General features: G+C 37.6%; 2 protein-coding genes across 2 annotated transcripts in view; one reads left to right on the plus strand and one right to left on the minus strand.

Annotated features, from left to right (window-relative positions):
- The window catches only part of clstn2a (calsyntenin 2a), a 318,427-nt gene that overhangs the window by 194,431 nt on the left and 96,115 nt on the right, over positions 1–27,881 (plus strand). The window contains exon 3 of the mRNA XM_067452451.1: positions 18,718–18,913. Coding sequence (XP_067308552.1) covers positions 18,718–18,913 — 196 coding nt within the window. The remainder of the gene's footprint in view (positions 1–18,717; positions 18,914–27,881) is intronic.
- LOC137089369 (uncharacterized) lies at positions 166–2,664 on the minus strand. The gene is made up of 2 exons (XM_067452961.1): positions 2,386–2,664; positions 166–2,270 (listed from the first exon to the last, which is right to left on the minus strand). Exon 2 carries the CDS (start codon positions 1,606–1,608, stop codon positions 166–168), a length of 1,443 nt encoding a protein of 480 aa, XP_067309062.1. The 5' UTR covers positions 1,609–2,270; positions 2,386–2,664.

Here is a 27,881-nt window from a genome sequence, read left to right on the forward strand (position 1 = left end):
TCAACAAACTCACGAAGATTTTCACTGTCTTTGGGACTGATTTTATGCCATGTATGTATCTTGTCACGGTACGACTTGGCAACTATGAATGGATTACCAAATCTGTCTTCAAGTATGTCCCAGGCAGCACGATAAGCTGTTTCTGTTCCTACAAGGAAATGGCCTTCAATAGCTCTTTTGGCTGAGCCACCAACGTACTTGCGTAAGAAAAAAAAGCTTTTCTTGAGCTAGCAGATTCTTGCGATCAATCAGAGTAAAGAAGGAAAGCTTCCAATCATTGTACTTGAGAGGATCTCCTTTGAAAACTTCAGGTTCTGGGATTGGAACTCGATTAGCTGTGATTGCTTCAGCAAGAGTTCTTACAAGGTCGTTGGAAGCTTCCTGAGAGGTTAAAAGGGTTTGAGTAGTAGGAGCTTGAGTGATTGGGACTTGTTGCCTGAGTGGAAGTGCAGTTGGGGTGATGACTTGAGGAAATGTGGCTGGTTGAGGAATAGAACATGAGGTGTACATGGAGGGATATAGGAGAGGGTTGGTGGTTGCGACCCCATGTGGGTGATGGACTTGACTGGGCTTGGCGTGTTGCGCAGGAGGAGCTTGAGAGACTGGTGCTTGATAGGAGGGAAAAAATGGATCTATGAAAGCGTTACATGCAAGTGGTGGATCGACAGATTCTGAATAAACCTGCAATCTTGCTTGAGCTGCAACATGTCCTTTAAGTTCTTCTAGACGTTCTACTTCTCTCTTTTTCTCTTCTAGCTTCAATTTTCTATCTGCACTTTCTACTATGAACTGAGCTCTTTTTTTAGCACTCTCTGCTTCAATTTCCTTTTCTTTAGCTTCTCTTTCAGCCTTCAAGATTTGATCTTCCACCTCAAGTCTTTGAATTTCTTCCTTCTGATGATGTTGTACATTTGTTATCTTTATCACCTCTTGTGTAGCCACAAGTTCAGCTGCTGCTTGCTTTGCATTAAGGGACAGGATGGAAGAGTGTCTGGATACTTTGGAAGAAGCCTTTGACTTAGCGGTTTGAGCTGAGGAAACACTAGACACTGTGCTGTCAAAGACTGATTTAGCATCAGGCCAAGTTATGCATTCTGAATCATCACCACTGCGGAAATGTTGAACATTTGTATTTGCAATCCTAGTGAATGCCTGGCATGTGTCATTCATTCTCCGAATGTCAGGTTCAGGACTTGAAATGGCTCTTATTTTGAGGTAAGTATTGTCCATATCAACTTGGATGGTATTGATTGCATTTACAATTTCATCAATAAGATCATCAGCATCATTGTTCTTGATGGACCTTTTCAAGCCATTGATATGATACTTCCATCGTCTGTACATCTTTACAAAACTCACATTTAGATCCTTCAATTTTTCATCTAACAGAGCCTTTCCTTTTTCAGTGAGCCTTTGTATGCGTCCAGATTTCCTAATTTCAGGTGGCATTTGTGTGTCATCCGCACCAACCTGAGATTGTATGTCCCGCGCTGTGTCTTCAACTTGCTCATCAGCATCAGCTTGCTGTTCTGCGTCACTATCTTCTTGAAGATCTCCATGAGTGACCACTTCAGTTGGAAGAAAGGTGCTTTCCTTTGAGTGTGACATATTAAATGCAGAGTTTTAGATGTGTTGATATTTGAATAAAATGTATTCTGTTCTCTAATGTGTGCAAATATGAAATAAATGTAAAAATAAATCTCTTTGAATACCTTAGCTTAACCTTGGAATATTGCACAAAACACTACAGTATCATAATAACCCACTTAAATAAATGAGCAATGAAAGACAATTAACAAAGCGAGAAAAATAAATAAATAACTCGTAACAATCTAAATATGAAAACTCACTTGTAAGAACAATACTTTGTTACTAACTTAAACCGTCTTAGATTCAACTGGGAGAATGGTTAATTTACTTATCTACTTAGTCTCTTTAAATCTTACTTGATAATCAACTGCAGGAAAAATAATGTCCACCGCTGCTTTAAGAGAAAAAACACAAATGAAACGTCCGTGTGCTATAATGGCAGTACTTGCACTACTTTCAATACACTCTCTTCGATGTGATTGCTTGTGTAGCCTTGTCCACTTGCCCCTTTGGATTCACACGAACAATTCACAAGGTGGCCTCTCCTTTACCGCACGTGGCCTGCAGCCCATCTTCATCCGCTCGGAGTCTTCACCGATACAGAAGTGTTCTACTGTGCCGCCCATTGATTGAATGCGAGACTCCGGTTCCGTTTACAGCTGTTTATTAACACCGTAGAACTAAAAGTTCAGGTAGACAAAAATAAAAGACAGCATCAAATACTGCAAACGTTACATAAATAGCATGGCTTAGCACTGTTGTTAATGCTAATAAAGAATACAGAATAATACTGACCACTTTAGCCTGCTTCTCAACCAACGGCAGAGACATTTCCCAGAAGCAATCTTCACAGTCAACAATATGATTTTTTCAGCTTACACACAGTTGAGGTAAACACTATGAAGCATGGACTAATAGTCAAGAAACAAAAAATAGCAGATAACATCACCGCTACATGTGAGCTTTTTCCTCTGAGTTTCGTTTTCTGAACGTACCGCGGCTAACAGACGCTACTTCCGGTTTTCGTCATGTCAAAATAAAAGCATGTACACTTTTCAAAATAAACTCAAAAACGGCTGCATTTACAGGTAGGAAGTTGGCAGCCTCATGTAACACGAAGAAAGTGAATACCTTATTTCCCCCCTTAAAATCCTTTATTTGGTTGTTTGCTTGCATGTCGTCAAGACTTAAAACATGAATAACATCTTGAAAAATAATTACAAAAGGAAAATTGCAACTATACACTACTGCAACTATAGTTGTCGGTGCGCTTTAAATACTTTTTTTTACATTCAGTCTACGTGGTGTTCCTTGTATTGTGGTTGTTATCGCTTGGAAACCCGTGTCCCAGTGTGAGTGTCAACTGCCGTTCCACCAACCCCAGAGTGCTTTAACCTGTGACCGTGGTCTGCCTGGAGGAATGCCAGTGAACTGCATGCTGTGAGGTTCACATGTGGCCTTAAGGTTGGTGAAGCAGAGAATGAGAGGTGGGGTTCGGTCCACCTGGGCTACAGCTTTACTTATTGAATAATTAAATGGAGAGAACTGAGGTCATCTTATATGGAATGGGAGGCGGAGAAGCAAACAGAAGTGGTGGCTCAAGGGAGGGCCTACAGTTCTATTTATAGTCTTTGCTCTCCTTTCTCCATTCTGCTCTTTACACCCTGTAAATCAATGAGATAAGCACTCTAGACTTGGTCTGTACAGTACTTCCTCCGCTGATACACTCTACGCCTGTCTTAACACCTCTCTCACTTTCGGGACTGGAGATCAGCGTCACATTGACTTTCCGCACATTACTCTTTACTGTTGACTGAATAGCTGGGAACTGTATTCACCTAAAAAATGAAAATTCTGTTGCTTTTGACCTCAGTGCTTTTACAGAATATCTTCCATTGTGTTCTGCAGAAGAAAGAAATTCATACAATGACACAAGGATGAGTAAATTATTACATATTTTGGGGCGAACCATAATGTAAGGCTTTCTCTTGTGCTCTGAATGTCAGTATTAAATAGAATGTGTGGCGTAGGGGTTAAAACTCAGGGATGGTGACCCAGATGGTTACTTGCTTGATTCCCCACAATGAGTTAATAATGAAGCATCCCAATTAGGGCTGTAACATGATTTTGGATATCAATTATTGATTATGATGACTATTATAATATTTATGTGATATGGAAACCATCCTTGCTCCCCTGCGACAGAAAAATATAAGCAAATGTGGCCTTTAAATGAAGAAAGTTCATGTTGCTTAGCATGATTTCTGCTATTCTTTTATTCATAATTGCATGTCTAGCTGTGACACTGTACTTAGATACATATTTAACATTTTTGCATTGAGTATAGTACTTAGTTAATTCTATAACCCTACTTAATTTAAAGATGGTCATAATTCTTCTCTTTTATTTGTATTATTATAATTTGTAAATGTTGGAACTATTATTTGGTATTATTAGTATTATTGATTCAGTAATTTTCCATCATATGTTATGCTGATTTATTATGCAATTTCAACAGATGTCTGTATTTGTTAGTTTGCAGACATGACATCTTTATTTTTTTTTATCAAGAATATATGTACAATATTTTCTTATCTAAAAAAATAGACTTACTATAAAGGTCAAGGTATTATTTTATCAATATTTGAATTACACATTGCTGTAAATTGTCTCTCGAGTTACATTCATGTGTGTATATTTTTGGAAATAATTTTGAATTATTCCAAATTAATAAAATTGGATCATTACATTAACATTACATTAATAAATTCAAATCTGGCTTTTTAACGATCACACTGGTGTGATTCAGTGCATTATACAGACTATATAATTTAATAACGTGTTTTATTCATATCAGATTCACATTTTGTAGGTATTAGGTTGTGACAATTTTACTAAAATATACGTTATTTTTTCTCCCACTTTCATTTGTTTATGTATTTCAGTATTTTTCATTTGTTTATGTTGTAAATCCTACTGATACGAACACACCCGAGCTCATCGCATGTTTTAGATCAGATGGTTGTTATGAAGGTTTATAATAATTAGCGGATAGTTCTATTATAACGTTCACCTTAAAAAAAATATATATTTTTTTCTGATTCGAATATTTTAAATATGCGTGTGAAAGGGTTCAATGTCATAATAGACCTGCCTCACCAGCGTAAGCCACCAGCTAGAAGAGCACTAAACTAGCAGTAGCAAGTAAAGATAAGTAAAGATCCTATAGAACTTTAAAGGAATAAATCGATGGGTGTAAAACTTGTCCTTGGTTGGGGAGTGCAAGTCTGATTGATTCTGTGACCCCTTTTTAAGCTACAATGAAAGTAAGGACAGCATTGGCAATTGGACATTGCATTTCCTAAGAGTCTTGCAAAAATCCCAGGGAATCTGTATTATCCATTTAGTGCCTCTCTGAGCTTCGGCGTGATCAAGAGTCTGAGCAGAGGTTGCTTTACTTTTTTCTGAAAGCACAGTTTGCTATGTGATTTATAATGGTGGAACTTTATAAGATCAATTAAGATAATTATATCCCTTCATTCCTAAAGCTTCTGAAAAATTATTATGAATTTTTTTTCATATCACTATGTGTTTTGTTCTCTTGATTATTGAGGAGGAGTAAAAAAATGGCAATAGAAAGACACAGGGAGCTGTTTATTAGCCAAAGGGACAAACAGATGACTTTGGTATCTCCAAGAATGCAGAGGTGAGGTGTTCCACTATCATAATGAAAAACCCTTTAGGGGTACACTGAATCCTCCAGTGTTGCTTTATAAAAGGCACCATTGGGATTCATAAACATTAGGTCAATACTTTACACCAAGACATTTCTTGTCAAAGAAAGAAAGATTCATTTTGCCAGGCCATTTCATTGGCTTCTCGTCTCCCTCTGAATGTCAAAATCAAACACTCCTACCAAATGTTCAGCCATATGCGCTCTATGACATTCTCTGGTGAATGACCTTTGCTAGAGCTTACAGTAATACTGTATGAATTGGATTAAACAGTTAATGTGACAAAGGCTGCTTTTCTCTCTGTCCTTTTCTTTAGAACCAAAATTTGCAACTAGAGATACATGGACCTCTGAGGCTCCAAAACGTATTTGGACACTTAAGCCACAGTTAAAATTGGATAAATGTCTTTGCATTAAAGACATTAATATATACACTCACCTAAAGGATTATTAGGAACAACATACTAATACTGTGTTGGATCCTGATCCTGGATCCTGAAGGTGTTTCACCTTCAGAACTGCCTTAATTCTACATGGCATTGATTCAACAAGGTGCTGAATGCATTCATTATAAATGTTGGCCCATATTGATAGGATAGCATCTTGCAGTTGATGGAGATTTGTGGGATGCACATCCAGGGCAGGGAGCTCCCGCTCCACCACATCCCAAATATGCTCTATTGGGTTGAGATCAGGTGACTTTGGGGGCCATTTTAGTACAGTGAACTCATTGGCATGTTCAAGAAACCACTTTGAAATGATTCAGGCTTTGTGACATGGTGCATTATCCTGCTGGAAGTAGCCATCAGAGGATGAGTACATGGTGGTCATAAAGAGATGGACATGGTCAGAAACAATGCTCAGGTAGGCCGTGGCATTTAAACGATGTCCAATTGGCACTAAAGGGCCTAAAGTGTGCCAAGAAAACATCCCCCACCATCCCCCCCCCCCCCCCCCCCCACATACACCACCACTACCAGCCTGCACAGTGGTAACAAGGCATGATGGATCCATGCTCTCATTCTGTTTACGCCAAATTCTGACTCTACCATCTGAATGTCTCTACAGAAATCGAGACTCATCAGACCAGGCAACATTTTTCTAGTCTTCAACTGTCCAATTTTGGTAAGCTTGTGCAAATTGTAGCCTCTTTTTCCTATTTGTAGTGGAGATGAGTGATACCCAGTGGGGTCTTCTGCTGTTGTAGCCCATCCGCCTCAAGGTTGTGCATGTTGTGGCTTCACAAAAGCTTTGCTGTATACCTCGGTTGTAACAAGTGGTTATTTCAGTCAAAGTTGCTCTTCTATCAGCTTGAACCAGTCAGCCCATTCTCCTCTGACCTCTAGCATCAACAAGGCATTTTCGCCCACAGGACTGCCGCATACTGGATGTTTTTCCTTTTTCACACCATACTTTGTAAACCCTAGAAATGTTTGTGCATGAAAATCCCAGTAACAGCAGATTGTGAAATACTCAGACCGGCCCATCTGGCACCAACAACCATGCCACATTACATTTTTTAGCAGCCATCCAGTTTTCAGTGTCACATTATCAAATGCTTTCTTCTAAAGCATCCTGCCCCTAAATTAAAAATAGATGCTGAAGCTGTGGCTGAAATCTGTCACATGTTCACACATGTACTGTTTATATGGTGAATGACACACAGTGCGCCATATAGGGGATAGAAAACAATTTAGTGTAAATATGTTTTCCATTGAGGTTAATAAAGTCTGGTTTCACACGCAGCGGCCACAGTCTGCTCGAGTCCAGAGACATGAGAGCACAGAGTGAATCACATGCGCGAGACAGCGCAGAGAGTAAAACGTATCAGAACCATTTGAATTCTACACAGAATGCTATATATTTTAAAGTGATATTCAGGAGAAACTGTTAGAGATTAGGAGGAAACTGAGGCTTTACTGCGCTCAACAGGTCAGGTCCAGCTGTGATATAAACTAAATGCTATTTTAAAAAAGGTTGAGGAGCTGTTCGATATGTCCCGTCCTATCTTCCTGTTTCAGTGGAAATTATGTCAACACATTGAATAATGCTGCACGTTTTTAAGGTTCCTCATTGGGCCTTTAAGGGCTTTCTCAATCGCAAGATATCAGTGCACTGAAACTCTTGCTCCCCTTACAAACTCCCACAATGCACCTTAAAGATTACAAACCATTTATTTACAGTGTTGCACATATGTAACAAGCAAAGTATTTATCATAATGTATCTTAAATAACATTAAAAATATCATTATGACGGTGGTTCTACAGAACTATATTAAGTAATTTTTACAAATAAAAATAGTAATAGTAAGAGTAAATAAAAACCATTTGAATTTTTCACTGTTACATAATATGTATATGTGCAGGGTAACTTTTTATTTTAAGTTTTAGGTATTAACTATTAACTAATTGCTTATTAGCATGCATATTACTAGGGTATTGGCAGTTTATTAGTACTCATAAAACACATATTAATGCCTTATTCTGCATGACCTTATTCTACATCCCTTAATCCTACCCAATACCTAAACTTAAATACTACAAAAAATACCTTACTAACTATTAATAAGCAGTAAATTAGGAGTTTATTGAAGGAAAAGTCGTAGTTAACAGTGAATATGTGTTCCCCATACTAAAGTGTTACTACACTAATGTGTAGTTTACTTAACAATGTTATGTTAAATTTATAAAAGTGTATTATGTCAGATTAATTTACCTTATTGAATTAAGTATTTGCTCTACAAGTGAAAGTGGGAAACTATTAAATAACAAGCACAATTTTAGAAACAAAATGCAAAAATTGCTCAATTTACAAACTCAAACTCATTTTAATTTAGGACAGGAATTCCTTCGAATAAATATGTGTATATGAGTGCCCACAGCCTAAACACAGGCACCACTCTTCTGCATAATGATAACCACAAAATGAAATGTCCTCTAAATGTCTAACATAACTGAACATTAAACACTAACATAAACTTACAACATCTTTCCCTTTACTGAAAAACACATAAAGTAACACATTGATCCTACACTTTAAAAACACCTTTTACTCTCCTATAATGCAGTCCTTTGCAAAGCATAATGGGAACTACAGATCCACTTCCCAGTTTGTTTGTTTCACTCAACAATTTTAAAGGGTTAGTTCACCCAAAAATGAAATTGATGTCATTAATGACTCACCCTAATGTCATTCCACACCCGTAAGACCTTCGTTCATCATCGAAACACAGTTTAAGATATTTTATATTTTTAGTCTGAGAGCATAATGCAGTCAATGGCCATTTCACTGTCCATGTCCAGAAAGCTAATAAAAACATTATCAAAGTAGTCCATATGTGACATCAGTTGGTTGATTAGAGTCTCTTGAAGCATCGAAAATACATTTTGGTCCAAAAATATCAAAAACTACAATTTTATTCAGCATTGTCTTCTCCTCCATGTGCCTCCAAAAAGAATCAAATGGTTCATGAATCAGTGAATCGATCAATGATTCGGGTCGCCAATGTCACGTGATTTCAGCAGTTCGGTTCGCGTCAAACTGCCAAACTGCTGAAATTACGTGACATTGGCGATGTGACATTGAAATATATTTTTGATGCTTCAAGAGACTAATCAACCAACTGATGTCACATATGGACTACTTTGATGATGTTTTTATTAGCTTTCTGGACATGGACAGTGAAGTGGGCATTGACTGCATTATGTGCTCTGGGGCTAAAATATAAAATATCTTAAACTGTGTTTCGATGATGAACGAAGGTCTTACGGGTGTGAAACGACATTAGGGTGAGTCATTAATGACATCAATTTCATTTTTGGGTGAACTAACCCTTTAAGTTGACCAAACAAACACTTATTCAGTAAAACTGACAATACTCATTTTAGTAGAAACAACACAGTATATTTGAGTTTTTTAAGTAATATGAACAATGATGATTTGAGTGCATACAGAAAGATAAAACAAATTCAGTGTATATAATGTACTTACTTCTTTTTTTATGATTTATTTTTAATGGAATTTTCAAAACACCAACACAAAAACAGAGCACAACAAACAAAACATAAACAAGGCACAGATACTGTCAGCACTGCTTATAAATATTACAAATATCCCACATCTCACTGTGAACACAATTACGAATATATTTTTTTCTAGTCTGATTGTAGGTGCTTTTTTGCACAGTTTTTAAGAAAACCTCAGTCAATTATGTCAGGTCTGCCTAATGATACATAGGCTATATGTACTGAAGCACTTCAAACTTTAATTCTATGCACTTTAGCCTTCATCTTTCTGTGTGTGTGTCAGTGGATTTCGATCAAAGCACCTCGTGTGCTATAAATCAATGTTAAACTACATGGATATGCCAGCACTAAAAATGACTAATGATTTGATGTGCACTGGTCCATCCTCAGGCTCTCTTCACACTCTTGATAGGACCATTACCCCATCCAGACACAGATATATGCACACTTAGGGCTTGGAGAGAGATGAAAGAGGCGGACGGCGTTGGAGAGAAGTGAAGGAGGGAAGAGTGGCTCTCAACAGCACCTCAACCTCCCACTTCATGGCGGGCATTATTGAGCCAGTGTCTGCATGTGTGTGTTTAATACAAAGAGAGGACAGAGCATGAATGGGGGTTGGGGGTGGAATAGAGAAAGTCATTAGCGAAGAATGTAATCCAGAGAGTAATTAAAGAAAGGGAACATGGGGCCGGCCAAGTGTATCTCCGAAGGGTCGGATGAATCAAGGATTTGCCTGGTGATGGTTTGTGTGAACAGGGTTTTAATCAACCCCGACCCACATCAGCTCAACCTAGAACTAGATGAAAAAAATATCAAAGGCGATTGTGCAATATGTTTGGAAAAAACAAGTCCAAGTGTCCCTGGACGTTCCCTGCGGCTTAAAAAGGTTCTGGTTGTTTCTAAACTTGGATTTGCTTTTATTATTATTATTGTCACGCCCTCACAGCCATCCGACACTGCCATGTCCACTCGTTCACCATCACCTGCATTCCAAACACCTGGGCACCATCACCAGCAACACTACTTAAGCACTCCTCACCTTCACACTCACTAGCTGTGTCTCATTTCGTTAAATTTTGAAGGCTGCATCCTCCGGACACGTCCTGTGTAGGATGCAGAATACGGAGTGTCCTCAATCAGAATTAAACGAGACGTCCTTCGTAGGACACACAGGCAGGAAGTATCACGTTACTATGCCAACACGTTCAGCCTTGTTGCGCTCTCATGCCAGTTTATATGAATGAAAATTATTTATAACTTAAAAATTACTATGAAATGTTTCTTGTCTTGACAGCAATATACTGTTCTAAAAAGCACTAAAGCGTTGTAATCCTGTTAACCACAACTATCTGTTTGAGGTAATAGAGCTTAAAAAATAAAAACAAGCTTGAACTTACATTTTAAATGCTCGCATGTATATATGGCAGTGGTACAGTTTTTTCATATAATATAAAAAATTTAAAAAAACGACGGTTGTTAACGGCGATGCAAAGAATTGTGGGTTATCTCCAGCCGCGAAGGCTACACCTCATGCACACTCCGAAATCCTGTGAAAGAAGGACGCATTCGAAGGTCGCATTTGGAGTGTCCTACTCACTTTTTTGAAATGAGACGTATACAGCCTTCAAATGCGACCTCCGGAGGACGCAGCCTTCTGAAATGAGACAGCTACTTTCTGGTCTTGCACCGATCCAACCTCGACTACCTGTCCTTCTTCGAAGCCCTCACCTGCCATCCTCTTCATCTCCATCATCATCGTCATCTTTGTCTTCACCTTCATCGTCCTTCGCCTGAGTGTCACCACCCTTCTAAGTATCACCTGTGTCCGTTACCTCTGATAATAAACTTTGCACTTGCACTAATCCATCTGTGTCCTTGTCTGTGTACATTTACATTTATGCATTTAGCATACGCTTTTATCCAAAGCGACTACAACTCAGGAGGAAGCGATCCGTCAAGAAGAGGCAAAGAAACACAAAAAGTGCCCCAAATACCAAGATTTGTACACTACTCAGAATAGCAAAAACCAGAAAATGGAAGAAGAAAAGAGAAATAGAGGAGGAAGAGTTTTTTTTTATTTTTTTTTATTTTTTTATGTAAGATTAAGTGCTCATGCAAGAGATGAGTTTTTACCTGTCTTTTGAATGAAGCGAGTGATTCTGTCGTGCGTATGGAGGACAGAAGATCATTCCACCAACCAGGAACAATGAAAGAAAAAGTTCTGGAGAGGGATTTCATGCCTTTTTGTGATGGTACCACAAGCCTTCGCTCATAAGCTGAGCGAAGGCTTGTGGTGGGGGTGTAGACTCGTAGGAGTGAGTCGAAGTATGCGGGTGCTGAGCTTGTGGAAGATCCATAAGCAAGAGTCAGAGCTTTGAATTTGATCCGGGCAGCGAGTGGTAGCCAATGCAGAGATGAATAGAGGTGTGACATGAGCCATTTTGGGCTCATTGAATACAAGACGTGCCGCAGCGTTCTGGATCATTTGCAGCGGTTTGATTGCACAAGATGGAAGTCCACCCAGAAGCGCATTGCAATAGTCAAGTCTAGAAATTACCAGGGCTTGGACAAGAAGCTGTGCTGCATGCTCCGTAAGGAACGGTCTGATTTTCCTGATGTTGTACAATGCAACATCAGACAATTTTTTTTTATTTTATTTTTTTTATTTTTTTACCAGCATTTAGTTTAGAACTTGGGATAATATTGAGTCACTCAATCATAATAACAAAATAAACCCAGATGTTGGTGTTACACAAAGCTGAATACTATTATATCATTCTGAAGGGGTTTTGACATAATTTGTGTATTGTTATACATGTATACAGTGACAGTGTTGCTACCTTTTTTAATGCTGTGTTGTTTACAGACTATTTACACACTAATTAAATTTGGGTAAACTATGGTAATGCAGTTAGTGTGAAAGTCCAGAGATCAACCAAAATAAAAAAAATAAAAAGTCTGGTTCCGATTTATTGCTGGTCGACCAGTGAGCAACTCTTAATAAAATAAAATTATATAAAGCAGCACAACTGTTTTTAACATCCATACTAATAAGAAAACTGACTTACATACATACAATTCTTAAAATTGCAGCCTGTAACTTTTTTTGGTTAAAAATGCAATACAAAAACAACACACTGTAAAAATTGTCTGCAATTGAAAATGTCCTAGTGACTGATCACATCTACATTTTTCAGTTGGCCAAGTTGAATTGCAATTTAATTAACAGAAATTCAATTTGGCCAACAACAACAAAAAATCGATGTGATTAGTCACTAGAAATTTTTCAATTGGATACCTTTTTTTTTTTTTTTTTTTTTTTTTTTACAGTGCATTTCTGAGCAAGTACATGAGCAGCCAGTGTTCAAAATGATCTCCTTACCTTAGCCCGATTCACATCAGTAAACTTGTAATAATGTTTTTGAACTTGTAATAATAATTTGAGTGGTACTGGTGGTTGTTTGTCTTTGTATTAGTACTTCATGTCTGTATACATAAAAGGCAGGTGGCAGATCGTTTATGGCCTCTTCTTACAGCAACTAAAATGTACAATTATCGTTGACAACTGGTGCGTTGATAGACAACCCAGACGTACACCTCAAACATTAGAGTGTTCCGCGCTGTGCCGATGCACAACCCACTTAAAGAAGATAACTCCACAATTAACTGAACTATCAGGTTCAAACAGAGATGGTGACAAGCAGGTTAAACTTACGGACTGCAGCTTTAAGCACTAAATCAGCATATTAGAGATGATTTCTGAAGGATTGTGTGATATTGAAGACAGGAATAATGACAGAAATAAATACAAATTTTAAATATACTCAAATAGATAAGCTATTTTATATATGTATGTCCACTGATAATGATTAACATCCTCAAGAAAGTAAGTGGAATTTGTTTTGAAGACTATGAGAATTGGCATTTAAAGCAACATGAGTAATATTTGCAATGCAGACAAAGTCGAACACACTGTAAAAAAAGAATTATGTCTCCAACTGAAAATTTTATAGTGACTGATCACATTAAAATGTTTCATTTCAGTTGGCCAAATTTAAAATCTGTGAATTGATGCAATTTAAATCACAGAAATTCCATTCGGCCAACTGAAAAATGTAGATATAATGACTCACTTGAATATTTTCAATTGGAGACCTGATGTTTTTTTTTTTTTTTTACAGTGCAGTTCAATTATAGGTAAATGTGAAGGGATGCAGTATAAGGCAGGAACTAGCAATGACAACAGGGGAACTTATGTGCCAATTTATGTGTTTACTTCCTGCATACTGCAGTCAAGTATGACCACCTGCTAGCTACTGTAGCAACCTACAGTGCTGTGACTTGGCAGCCTTCAGCAATTACATTTTTCTTCATGTAGAGCAATGTGTTAGTCTTGTTTGACCTTAAAGTTTGACCTTAAAGAAAACTGAGGTGATTAGCTTTGGCCCCTCCAAAACCAGAAACTCTACAGCTAGTTACTTAGACAATGTCACTCCATAGAGGAGAGCTGGACACAACCTAAGGCTTTTGATTTTCTCAGTTTGTGTAAATCCACTTGGGGTTCATAGTATTTCTTTTTGTGGTTTTGTTTCATTAATACAGTGTATACATTTTCCTTGATTTACCCCGAAAGAATGGAAGTGAAATGTGACGACATGCCCATAGGTGGTGTACGTTATAACATGTGAGGGGGGCAACATGACCAAATGACCGCTTAAAATGTTATATGATATAATAAAAAATAAATAAAAAATATCCTAGACAAACTTAAATATTTTGTCAATAAAATACAATTACTGACTTTTTAAAAAATATATGAGTTTGACAACAAACTTCATAAATTCAGCTATACAGCTAAAAACATAACAATAATTAATATTTCGGAACATTGGCTGTCAGTCATTATTCACACTTTTATCTTGGTTTCTCAATATAATTCATAAAAGGATAGACTATAATAGCATATTTCTAATAGGGGCTCATTGTAACGCATTACAATGCTGGGATTTAAACCCGGTTTGTGTCTTCTGCTTGTCATCATTAAAGAACAATATGTTAAATTGTCCTCTGATATCCACATAGAGGGTATGTGGCTTATTTAACGGAAAAAATTGTCCAGATACAGTTTTACAGGTCTATTTAGAACCATATAAATTGTCCCCTAGGATGTAATGCTCTGTTTTTGCCTTATTTGGAAGAGTCATGAATATTAATGTTGAGCTCTGCTCTGATTGGATTATTTCAGCCGCTCACAGCACAGCAGTTCAGCTGTTCAGCTCGTGAGTCCTGACAGAACACAGACTGGATGACACTTTAAGCAGAACATCTCAAATGGAGATTGATAAAATGCAGCTTACTTGTTTATTGGTGTTGTCAGATCATCCGCGCGCGAGAAAGAGCTTGCGTGTATGCGGTTGCCAGATTTTAGTAATTTAAATCCTCAAAAACAGAGCTTTTCTGTGAAAAAAAACCCTGTACACTATCCGGTGTTTTACCTAAAGATGTCCAATCTGGCAACCATATGCACGCAAGCTCTCACTCTCGCACGCGGATGATCTGAAAACACCAATAAACCAGTAAGCTGCATTTCAGCAATCTCCATTTGAGATGTTCTGCTTAAAGTGTCATTCAGTCTACATTTTAGACTTGTCTTTTTTTGTCAACGATATTGCATGTTTATATAATGTTAGTCACAATGTAGGCTGCGCAGTGACTGTGATACTCTGAACAAGCATGCAAAAACATCATAGGCCTACTTCAGTTCTCAAAAATATAAATATATAACTTATATTTTTTACAAAATGAATAGCCTTGTCAAATGTCATATCAATTTATATGGTGGAAAAGGTGACCTGTGCTAGAAGGATCGAGTGAACAATCAATTTTTCATTCTAGGGCACCTTTAATTTTCCACAAATATGGAATCAGTTGCCACCTGATATTAAGAGTGCTCCATCTATTTCTGTTTTTAAATCTAGACTTAAGGCACATTAAATTATGCAGTAGTTACTGTTTTATTGATTTTCTTTTATTGTATTTTTGATTGCTTTGTACAGCACTTTGGTCAGTTTAATCTGAATTTAAATGTGCTCTATAAATAAAATTGACTTCCTAAAAAAGTTTGATGAGGAAAGCTTTTGAGCAGATGTTGTTTTAACAGATCCCCTTTTTCAGACTCAAGACTCAGATCTTGCTTAGAGCAAATTTACTGCAGATATCGATCCGAACTTTTCAAAGGTGAAGATTTAGAAGTTGCCGGCAGTTCTGCCATGAAATGTTAAAAAGACAGTTTGAGCTCTTAATTAAGATTGTAATTAGGCCTGACAGCGTGTTTACACAATTAATAATGGAAGCATAATCAAGATTGATTTTTGACCTAGTGTGTTCACTGTGCAACTGTACAACCTGAAAGTTTTGTTTTTGTTGCCTCAATATGCCAAAAAAACCCATCTCTGACAACAGCGAGGAACTGCCGGCAGCTGTTGCAGGACTCAACCGATATGATCTCCCATCTCTCACTGGCTGAGTCCCATACAACACATCCAATTTGCACTCTTTCCAAATATGAAACAGGAAAATGAATTGGTTTACGAGATGGAGGTCATCCAGATCTCTGGAGTTTACCGCTCGTGCTCCTTGTAAACCACCCTACTACAAATGAATTTCTGCAGTAAGCAGTACAAATATTACATGGATGATTTCATTCATTAGTCTCAAATTGGCTTACCCAGAACTCCCTTCTTTACACTCCCAGAGCTGATGTGAGGTGGTATTAAAGACGTGGCACATCTGTCGGCCCGATTTCATACTTCCTTCAACACTTTCAAAGAGGAACTCCAAAGAGTTTAGGCTCCGTGGAGCTCGCCGCATGATTACAGACCTCTGTGCTGGCAGAGCGTGAGGAGATGCTGCCATTTTCAAGCTGTCATTTGGAGACATGATGGAAATTAGCTCACGGTTTCCCTCCATCGTTACCCTGTATGTATACATCCACATTGCCTGCGCTTCCTGTGCTGTATGGTTTGACCCGTTTGCCCTTTCTTCAATTGAATCTGGAAAATGCATTTGCAACAGCAGACGGAGCGGAAAATGGGTTTACCCGTGACTCCCATATGCGCTAAGTGGAATTTTATATTTTTTTCTTTAACCAGGGAATGTGTTTTTATTTTTTATTTTTTGCTTAAATGCATTGTGATTGTTGTTATTCTTATATAATGTTCTTTTCCAATTCTCATCAAAAATGAGCGCGGAATCGCAGAACTCTGGTGTGCGTATCTGTGCACGCTGCCTGGCGCGTTGTGTTTTATTTCTGCCGCTGTCCTGCACCATTGTGCTACACGTTTCATTTGGATAAAGCGTCGTGGGGCTAATAGAAAGGGTGAATTTAAACGCCAAGTCTCTACAGGAACAGGGACTGCGGAGGGTAAATTGTTATTTCAGCACTGAGGGAGGAGGGAGATTTTCGAGCGGAGAATCAGATCTGCTTAAAAAGAAGACAAGGAAAAAGAAAATAATGAAAAAAAGAAATTGAGAGAGAATGGAATGGAAAGAGAAAGTTAGGCTTATCTGTCCGCAGCAGCAGGCTTGAGCACACAGCATAACGGCACGTCCCTGTTTTCTCCAGAGACCTGCCGGGGTTTAAGTGATATCAGCTGTCTCAGGGTCAGAGTTCTGACGCTTTTCTTGTGGTCATTTTCCAAATCCCTAAAAGAGCCGGCATGGCCAGATAGAAGCGCTGCCAAGAAAGGACCCATGAACGGATACGGTGGCAAGACAATGTCTTTTCTTGTGGTCTCCGAGTTATTGTGGTGTCACCAGATTGTGTGTCAACATTATCTGTGATTGTGTGGACAGAACTGCTCTGTGGGTGACTACAATGCAGTTTCTAGAAGAAATTGTTTCCAAGGCTACTGCAAAACTCACAGTGAAGCGAACGCTGTCACCTGGGAAATGAAAGTCAGCGTCAATATTCGGCCCCCACATGGTCATGTCACAATCAGTTGTTACATAGACATCCTAAAACGTCAAAAAATATTTAATATAGTATTTATACTGTAAAAAAAATAATTTAAAAATAAGTTACCTGGTTGCCTTAAAATGTTGAGTTCAATGAAATTTAAAATTTGAGTTAATAATTTTTTTTACACATTTTTGAGAATCGACAACCTTTATTCAAATATTATTAAAAGATTTTGTATATTGGGTAAGTGTTTTATTTGTGATGACGCAGTGAAACATGCCGAAATTGTGCTATTTTCATGATTTATAAAAATGTTTTATGTGGTTCAGATCCAATAATATTTTGAGTTTCTATTTATTAAACCAATTTCCTTCATTGTATCAACTCACATGTTTAATTTCAATAAACTCAAAATTAAGGCAACCCAGTTACTTACTTTTTAAAGTTAAACCAACAATATTTTGATGGATAGATAGATAGATAGATAGATAGATAGATAGATAGATAGATAGATAGATAGATAGATAGATAGATAGATAGATAGATAGATAGATAGATAGATAGATAGATAGATAGATAGATAGATAGATAGATAGATAGATAGATAGATGGATGGATGGATGGATGGATGGATGGATGGATGGATGGATAGACTTCAAGTAGCAAGGTTCATTCGTTTATTTATTTATTTATTTATTTATTTATTTATTTGTTTGTTTATTTATTTGTTTGTTTATTTATTTATTTATTTATTTATTTATTTATTTATTTATTTATTGTTTTCATGTTATCTAAGTTAATAATTAACTAAATCATTTGAACTGATTATTGTAATATATTAAGTTTTACTTATTGTATTTTGTCATATTAGCTTAGTTGTTTTTTTTTGAAAAATGTAAGTGTATATTACAGATAGCTAATAAGACAGCAATCAGTCTTATTAGCTATTACTTAGTACAGCTTGTTAATTTATATATATATATTATTATTATTATTATTATTATTTTTTTAACAATTACTCTGTCTATAGTGAATACATATTTTATTGTAACAATTCTTTTTTCCCCTCCAGTGGAACGGGTCACTTGAGAACGAGCCTGTTGGTACACACAGTCATTACCACATTCAAAACACTGTACTTGAGTCTTGCACAATGTGATTTCAGCTCTGCAATGAGGCAATTACAAGAGCAGACAGTTATTCTTCCTCTCACAGCACGAATAGATTCAGTTTTAAAAGCACACCATGTCCTTTATATTACTGCTGCGGGGTTGGGGTTGGGGGGGTTGGCCTGCTGGGTGGAAGTTATAGCAATGATAGCTTGTTGAGATGCAGACGGAAAAAGAAAGTCATTCGCTTGTTTTCACAGTCACTCATTCTGCCTCCCGTGTCTTGTTGTTTCTTTCAGGAGAGATCTGTGCATTTAAGATTCATGGGCAGGAGGCCCCGTTTGAGGCCGAGGTGTTGAACCGGACATCAGGTGAAGGGGTGCTGAGGGCCCGGGGCCCCATAGACTGCGAGCAGCAGAAGGAGTACACCTTCATCATCCAGGCCTATGACTGTGGAGCCAGCCCAAGTGGAGCCAATTGGAAAAAGAGTCATAAGTGAGTAGAGAGACTTTGGTCAATCTGGTGTAGACTTATAGTCTCAAATATAGTTCACTGTTGGTCTGTGATGGACCTGCAAGTTTATTGACTGAAGCCTAAATAAAATAAGTTTAATTCATAGGAAGTACAAACATTTATTCAGTTTCACTAATTATGACATTAAATGCGTAAGTTATTAACTTTTAAAGATTTTCATGTTTTAATGTAACTAACATACCTCGCAGTCCATGCATGTAAATATTTTTAGCTAGAGAATAGTCGGATCATTAAAATTAATGAGTAGACACATTACAAATGAGAGCAAATCAGTGACTCAAGGCTGGTGAAAAATATGTCAAATCAAAAAGACTTTGGGGCATTATGTAGTCCACAATTATTCTTTCACTCTTGATGTGGTTCGTCACGGAAAAGTTGGTCTAAAAGTAATTTTGGATGAAAGCTATAAAAGACTTAGTAAAAGTTGTAATCTACAAGCGAGAGGAGCAATTGTCTCTGTGATATGGACTGCGTGAGTTAGGGAGACTGGTGTCCTGCTGTGCAAATTATCTATTTGTTTAATTAATAATCTCATTATCAAAGTTAAAAGCAGAATGAAGCTCTGCCACATTTGTGGAAGCTTTTGAGGCAGAAGAGCCATGAGGAAACCAACTGCTGTGCTGACACTTAACCAGCCTACACTATTATCTGTTTCCTTTGGAGTTGTTTTTAGTATTCACATGATTGGTACTTCATAAAACCATACCACCTTATTACAATCTTGATAGCATTCAAAAACATTTATTACCATGGTAACAAAAACAAAAATGTGAATATTTATAAACATTCTTAATAAATTAAGGGTTTTCATGTGGGCCATCAACAAAAATGTGGACAACTAAACCCTAAATTTATAATTTGCATGGGGACATATGTGTCTGTGTGAGTTTTTTGTATTCAGGACAACCTGAAAATTGGGTAATGTGTAATCCTCATTCTTTTGTGCATGATGCCCAGTTTTTCTCTAGGCATTTACACATTTGGCAAATGTGAACGTGTTGTAAAATATGTTCAGGGGCCAATAGCATAAACATAGCTGCTAAGTTAAGACTGCGTCCAAAATCAAATACCTCCCTACTTTTGTAAGTATGCAGAAAACAGTATGCCAGCTTTGTTTATTCTAAACAAAAGTAGGCGAAAAGTACTTCGATGACCTACTACTTCCGTCAAGTGTGCATTTGATTGACACTTTACTATCCCTTGAGGCCAAGGAAGTAACGGAACTGATCCTGGTAGGTCACATCCCAGATACACGTGGAATCCACATGTACCAGATGTGGCCCGGATCTGGGCCGACACTATTTTGCTGTCTGGGATGACAGTAACAACATGCCATATGTAGTATGTCCAAATTTATTTATGCTACGCATGTAATAGATTTTTTTTTTTTTATTAGATAACTAACTAAGATTAATCTAAGCAATTTATGCAACCAGCCAACAATCATGTAGTGTATTCCAGCCTTAATGCGGGTCATACACTGCTAGACATTTTCCAAACACAACAAACTCACGAGGAAACATGCTTCATGGAAGTAGGGACGCATGACAAATAAAATTTTATGTTTTGAAATTGCCGCAAACAGCAAACATGTTTGGATGGAATCATAGTCTGAAGCTTAAATCTGGAGTCTGTGTCTATCATACACTACATGATTTCCTGTAAAATGTGTCAGCTCTAAAGGCCCTAACGTTCTGAGCGCATGACGCTGGTGCTCTTAGGGCATGTCCAAATCCACTTGTGCTAGTTTAACGACGAAAACCCATGGTCCAAAAGGGTTGTACCTGGTAACGTGCAATAAACCAATCAGAGTCTCATCTCCCATTCCCTTTAAAAGCCAGTCGCACCCTCAACCTGACGAATTGGTTTAGATACATGTGTGTATTGCCATGATTGGTTAAAGGTGCCCTAGAATGAAAAATTGAATTAACCTTGCCATAGTGAAATAATAAGGGTTCAGTACATGGACATTACATACTGTGAGTCTCAAGCACCATTGCCTCCTCCTTCATATGTAAATCTCATGCATGACAAACCCCACGGAAAACTAGGCGATTCTCAATATAACACCAACTGTGACAATAGCTGGGATCATTAATATGTACGCCCTAACATTTGCATGTCAGTCAATGTTCATTGTCAGGCAGAACTGCAGCCGAATCTTCGGGAGTTCAGCTGGGGAACAAGAGTCAGGAGAGGATAGCAAAAATGGCAGATCATGGACACAAATGTCACGTTCCAGGCTGTGCAGGGGATGTGAGGACTTTTCATACCCTTCATACCCACAGATAAAAGATGTCAACAGTCATGTTTGATAATTGGATACCGCAACAATTTAATTCAAAATATTTTGTTTGCTTGACCCATTTCACCGTAGACATCACAGTCACTGCATAGCCTACATTGTGACTAACGTTATATAAACATGTAATATTATTGCAGAAAAATGACGAGTCTACAATGTAATTTAAAAAATAAAAACTTGAACTAAAAGCACTTCTTTTCGGGAGGAAAAGAAGAGCGTTTGAGTGTTCGTGCTTGCAATTTCCAGATTTCATAAATTTAAATCCCCCAGTCAGAGCTTTTCTGTGAAAAAAAAACGTATACTATCCGGTGTTTTACCTAAACATGTGCAATCTGGCAACCATATGCACGCAAGCTCTCTCTCGTGCGCGGATGATCTGAAAACATGAATAAACTAGTAAGCTGCATTTGAACAATCTCCATTTGAGATGTTCTGCTTAAAGTGTCATCCAGTCTGTCAGTGTTCTGTCAGGACGGTCAGGACTCACGAGCCGCTTCGCTAAACAACTGGACTTATGTGAGCTGCTGAAATAAGCCAATCAAAGCAGCGCTCAACATTAATATTAATGACCCTTCCAAATAAGGCAAAAACAGAGCATTACATCCTAGTGACAATTTCTGGGGTTGTAAATGGACCTGTAAAACTGTATCTGGACAATTTTCGCCCTTAAATAACCCACATACCCTCTATGTAGATATCAGAGAACAATGTAACATTGTTTCAACTCATTCTAGGGCACCTTTAAATAATAATTTATGTTGGTCAATGGCACAGTCATTTTCAGTTGCCTCAAAATAGCAACCTGCCAACAATGCACTTGAACAAAATTGATTTTTAGACCAGCACACCCATGGCCAAACTATGCATTTGCTATTTAAAAAGCGTGGCACTGGACATGAAAATGATAACTGTGTCGGGTTGAAAGTAAAACACTTGCAACATGTCTGGAATCGCATTGCGCCAGGTGTATGATAGGGCCTGAGTGTTCAAAAATCTGCAGACCGACTCTGACTTTCAGCGAGTAGTGTCGACTTACCCAGAAGTTTTTGTCTACAGAATGCAAGTGTAGTGTATCCCAGCCTTTAGTTTAATAGTATATGTTATGAAATAATCTTTATATATTATGTACAAAAAAAAAAAATGGCAGACTGCTTTTTTCTTTCCTGTTTCATTAAATAAAATTGAATTGCTTCTATTTTTAGCTAAAGTGTTGGACTGAACACCCACTTAAACTTACTGATTAAAGACAACAACAAACACTTCATCGTAACACTAGTACAATCAGTTATTTCATTGTCATGAGCTGATTAATCACTTGATTCATTAAACGTTGCTGCTTTTTGTTAATTGTAATTATTTTTTTTATGCAGGTCTATTTTAATATTTTTTAAATCAGCCAAAACTCAGCTCTACAACAATTAAAGTTTTTAGGACTATTTGGACCAATAACAATAACTTTAATGATAATGATATTGTGTTCATACCAATGGACAGTGATGTTTTGTTTATTATAAGCACAAGTAGTCTTATAGTCAAGACCACTTAAACTGAGACCAAGACAAGACCAGCAATCCTCAAATGGATCCAAAACATTCAGATCTACTATTGGAGTAGTATCTTAAATTGAATCAATATATATACAATTAGAATAATTAGACACTATAGAGCTGTTACCAATTAAATCACTAACAATGAAAGTTATCCTGTTGCAGATGTGGCACTGGAGCTACATCTGAATTAGTACAATTACACCTGCATAAATAATGTTGAGATGAATGTTTTAAAAATATAGAAATATAATGGAAAAATAAAAGATAGGTCTACTTTTGAATATGAAACTGAAATCAAAACGCTTAACAGGTCATACCGATGAATCTGATAATGTTTATGGATGAGTGAAGGCATTCATGTTTTTGTGGTATGAAGTAGGGCGTGATTACTAATAAGAGACGGATATCAGCGCCACACGCCAGTCCCGGGGGATGTAAATAAATGAGGATATTTCATTCTACCAGTCACGATTCACCAGTGAGATTGCCCCTGATTACCACCAGAGGGCACCCCACCCAGAACTGTCACTCCATCAAGGCCTACATTACCCATAATCCTTTGCCCGGACTCATCATCATTGTTTACACCTGTGTCTCATTTACTCTATCTAAACCATGTTCACCTTGTCATTCACTGCAAAATCTTCTGTGATGAATTGCTCAGAGACTCAAAGGTTGAGGATCCAAGGGCAGTATTTATTCAGAGGGTAATCCTCAACCGTATTCAAAAACAGGCAAAAGGTCATACACAGGCAAGCAGTCCAAACAGGAAAACAAGGCAGGAGAGACAGGCAAAAGGGTAATGCTCAGAACCGGCAAGTAATCCAAGACCAAGAGACAAGAAACTAGTGATGTTAGGTTCTTTAACAAATGTGACCCATCACGGAAACCAGGGACACAAGTCGGCAGCTCTACTTTCGAGCAAAATGAGAAAGAAGCAGGTTTTTTTTGTTTTTTTTTTTTTTACAAATTATGTAAAATGATTTTCGCTTTTTTGCAGAATCTGTTAGTTGAAATCACGAAGAAGCCTCTCCGTGTTTGAGATGGCATTAATATTTGAAAGCGTATATTTTGAGGTTGAAATCGCCTTGTTTTGTCTGTGTGTATTTTCAAACTGGCTTTTGTTATTGCCCCGCCATCCAAGGGACGCGTGGCTAATTATTTATGCAGCGCTTTGGCCGGCTGTAGAGATGATCCAAGCAACGATGAAAGCGGCATAATAAGACTGAATATTATCCCTAATCTACAACTGAGCGAAGCTGAAGAAGAGGAAGAATGTATCAGACTGGTGTCAGACGAGTTGGACCGTAAGAAATCAGAGGCTATATCGATAGTAACATTTGACGGGTATAAAGAGAGATATGGGTCAAATCTGTAACCGTGGCTATAGTGTAGGGGTAAGGTGCATGTCATCAAGTTTTGATGCAACTCGATCAGAGGTTCGAATCCGCCTTTTGCCACACTCTCTCTACTCCCTTTTCCAATCACATATCAGATCGGAAAGGCATTTATTTTCAAAAAGAATTGAGAAAATATTAGAAAAGTGAAAATAAAGCATCTAACATGTGTTTATTAATAAGTGTTTCGAAAAGTGAAACGACTTATTTCATTGGAGGCAACAAGATTTGCAAGAATACTTTTCTGTTTCTTATGGGGTGTGTTTCCATAAACACCAAAGTTTGTCATTTTGTGTTCATTCTAAGAACACACACACATTATCTCATGTTTAGACCTTCCCATACCTACCTATTTTTCTTAATTGCCGTTTTAATTGTAATCGTTAGCATCATATCACTTGCCAAAACCCCCATTACTATAATGGGCTTTTAGCTGGTAATGTTAGCATCTTTATTATTAGTAGTATGCAGGCTGATTTTTCCCGTTGCGTCTGTCGTTACTAGCAACCATGCAGCTTTACAGGGGGTATGGCTTATCTAAAGGAGATGTAAATGAGCCCTATTGTCACTCCCAGCAGGTGAGAACTGCAAAACTTTAGAGGCTGCTTTCTCTCATTTAAACTTTTCTAGAGGCCTACATTCAGATGGCCACAACTTCTCCAAATATTATCAGATTTGCATGTTTTACACATCGTTGGAAAGCTTGAAGACTCAAATAACTCAAAATGCCCCCGAACCGAATTGTGTCCCTACTTTCCGTGACTGGTCACAAATCGTTCTTTTGAGCCAGTTCTCAGCAAGTTACCGGTTGAGCCGGTTCACTAATCGAACTGAATCGAACTTTAGTTCCGTGTTGATGACGCAAGATGCAAAAGTCGAAGTAGCACGTCCACCTGAAAAAGAATTGATTGAGGCGGTTCAAACTTTCGAAGCCAAAGATTTTGCCAAAGATTACAGAGGCGAGGGTGATTGAATTTACGACTGAGGCACATAGACTACTGGAAATATGCTTATGACTACTGTTATTAAATAACATTTTATTAAAACATGCAAAAACCATACATTTTACTGTAATGTATTATGCATGCAGATTATTGATGATACAGATGATTACTTTATTTGAATGTTCCCTTAATATAACATGACACAAAGAAATGTATTAAAAAGCATAAAAGAAATTCATAGTCACATCATTGCATGAGTCGTCAGGAACCTATGAATCAGCTTTTTGAACCGGGTCATTGAGCCGAACTGTCCGAGAAGAACCGGATCTCAGAAATGAATTAATCTTTGCATCACTACAAGAAGAATGCTCAGAAATGCAGTATTACAAAGATTTTGCAGTGAATGGCAGTGTGAACATGTTTTATATAGGCTGAAGTAATGGGATAAATGAGACGCAGGTGTAAACAATAGGTGCTGACGAGTCAAGGCAAAGGATTATGGGTAATGAAAGTCCTTGATGGAGTCCGGGGTGGAATGACCTCTGGTGGTAATCAGGGGCACTCTTACTGTTGAATCGTGACTATCGAACTACACCAAGTGCTGAATTACTACTCATACAGGTCAGTTTATTTGACAAATTAAAATTGAGGAAAGTGAGGAAGCATAATGCTGTTTAACTTGGTCTACTCCTAAATCACATTTAAGTGTGTGTCAAGTTATAATTTTATTATATCTGTGTGTTAGTTTGTTGGCTGTATAAAACAATAGTAAGCTACATCAACATTAGGGCATCATACTGATGATATTCTAATAATTCATCGTTTTGAGCTACATAACATTGATATATTGTATATTGATATATTGATACATGTATATTGCTCACCTGTTTTATAAAGCACATACAAGAGCTCTGTCAAACTAAGTTTGTTGCAACACCACGTCGATACTGGACCTCTTTGGATTTCTCCTCTTGTTCCAAAGTCTGCTTGCCGTGGTTTATAATGTTTGAACAAAACTACAACAGCATGCCGCTACATGACACGCAGTTGTCCTTGTCTGTTGCTATGATTTCTACGGCAGTAAAAGCGGAAACCCAAGGGTAACGTGAATATGACAGGCAACATCCTCACGTGTTCCAGTTCCTAAATCACAATTTTTCTCACAATTTACAAGTAGTTGGGGACATTTGGGATATTGTAAGCTGAACAAAATAACACTGGCCTAGTGGATTTTGGATATTTTGCTGCAAAAATGTTTTTGCAGTAAAACATATTGCACCTTTATTTAACGAGTATAAAGTCAATATCACATTTTCAGTTTTGCTTATTTTGTGAAAAAAGCTCTCTTGATCATGTGATATTGGTATATTATGTATTTTAATAACTTTTTTTGCAATATCTTGAATGTTGTGGGCATTATTGCAGTTTTGATCTTGACCGTCATGAGATAAAATCACAAGTCTTATTCTGAGACCAAGACAAGACCAAGTACAAATGTGGTCGAGACCGAGACAAAACTGGTTTTGAGTACTACAACACGAAGCAAAAGCTGCAGTTGTCATCTATTGATTAAAAAAAAACTCAAGCTCTTTAATTTTTTTTTTTTTTTTTTAAATCTAAAAAGTGATTCCCTGTGTTGTTAACTTCACTATTCTATATAATTGGAATGATTATTAAAACTTTATTATTTTTATAGTTATCATTTTTTTGGTGTGAAAGGGCTTTTAAAGTTTGCACCTTAAATCTCAAATCAGAGTAAAGTTTAGTATACCATCCGGCCTTCCCTCGCTCTCTCTTCCCTCATTCTTTTTTCTCTTTCTGTCCCTGGTGGCACTCCAGGAAATAAGTTGGCTACAGGCACAAATACACACACCCATACTTGCACACATTGCTACACACCCAGCTCAGGCTGGCCCTGCATTGATGACCCATCAAGATGTTTACAAAGTTGCCGGAAGCTCCATACGTGCACGACAATCTCTCTTACAATAGCAACTCACTGCAGCTGGAACACAGCTCTGATGAAGTGCAGGGGAGAGCCGTGCTTCAGGCACCCACTGCTGTGAGAGAGAGAGAGATTAAGAACTGCTTTTGATTTCACAGCTTGGGCCGTTCTGATGAATGTTTCTTGACACCTGGTACTGAGGGGTGTGTGGGAACGTGTGCTCGCAAGTGAGATCGCAGAGTATAGAATCTCAGCGGGATTATCTAAATGCGGGTCTCATTAGCTTAATGTCTCCATTTAGGAAGACGTACAAAAAATCTTGATTTCATTTCTTATTTTATGGCTTATTTCTGTCAAAGAAGGTCACAGTTGGTTTGACTGAATTGCAGACACTGAGCTGGACAATACAATTTGATGTGAGCTCTGTGTACCACAATGGAACTTCTCTCCATATTTTTTTAAAGGCTGGTTATTATAAAAGTCTTGGAGAGAAAAGTTGGGACATTTTATATTAGTCTTTTATTCTGCTTGATCCACATTAGATTTGTTTTGATGCCTAGCAAATGTAATATCTCTAATATATAATATCTCTCTCTCTCTCTCTCTCTCTCTCTCTCTCTCTCTCTCTCTCTCTCTCTCTCTCTCTCTCTCTCTCTCTCTCTCTCTCTCTCTCTCTCTCTCTCTCTCTTGTTTTGTTAGGGGTCTTAAATCCTCTTTTCCTTTATCAATTGAAAATTTTGTAAACGATGTTCTAAAAAATGGTGTTATACTACTGAATTTTCCTCCAC

The sequence above is a fragment of the Pseudorasbora parva genome, chromosome 9, assembly GCF_024679245.1.
Source record: "Pseudorasbora parva isolate DD20220531a chromosome 9, ASM2467924v1, whole genome shotgun sequence".
Taxonomy (NCBI): Eukaryota; Metazoa; Chordata; class Actinopteri; order Cypriniformes; family Gobionidae; genus Pseudorasbora; species Pseudorasbora parva.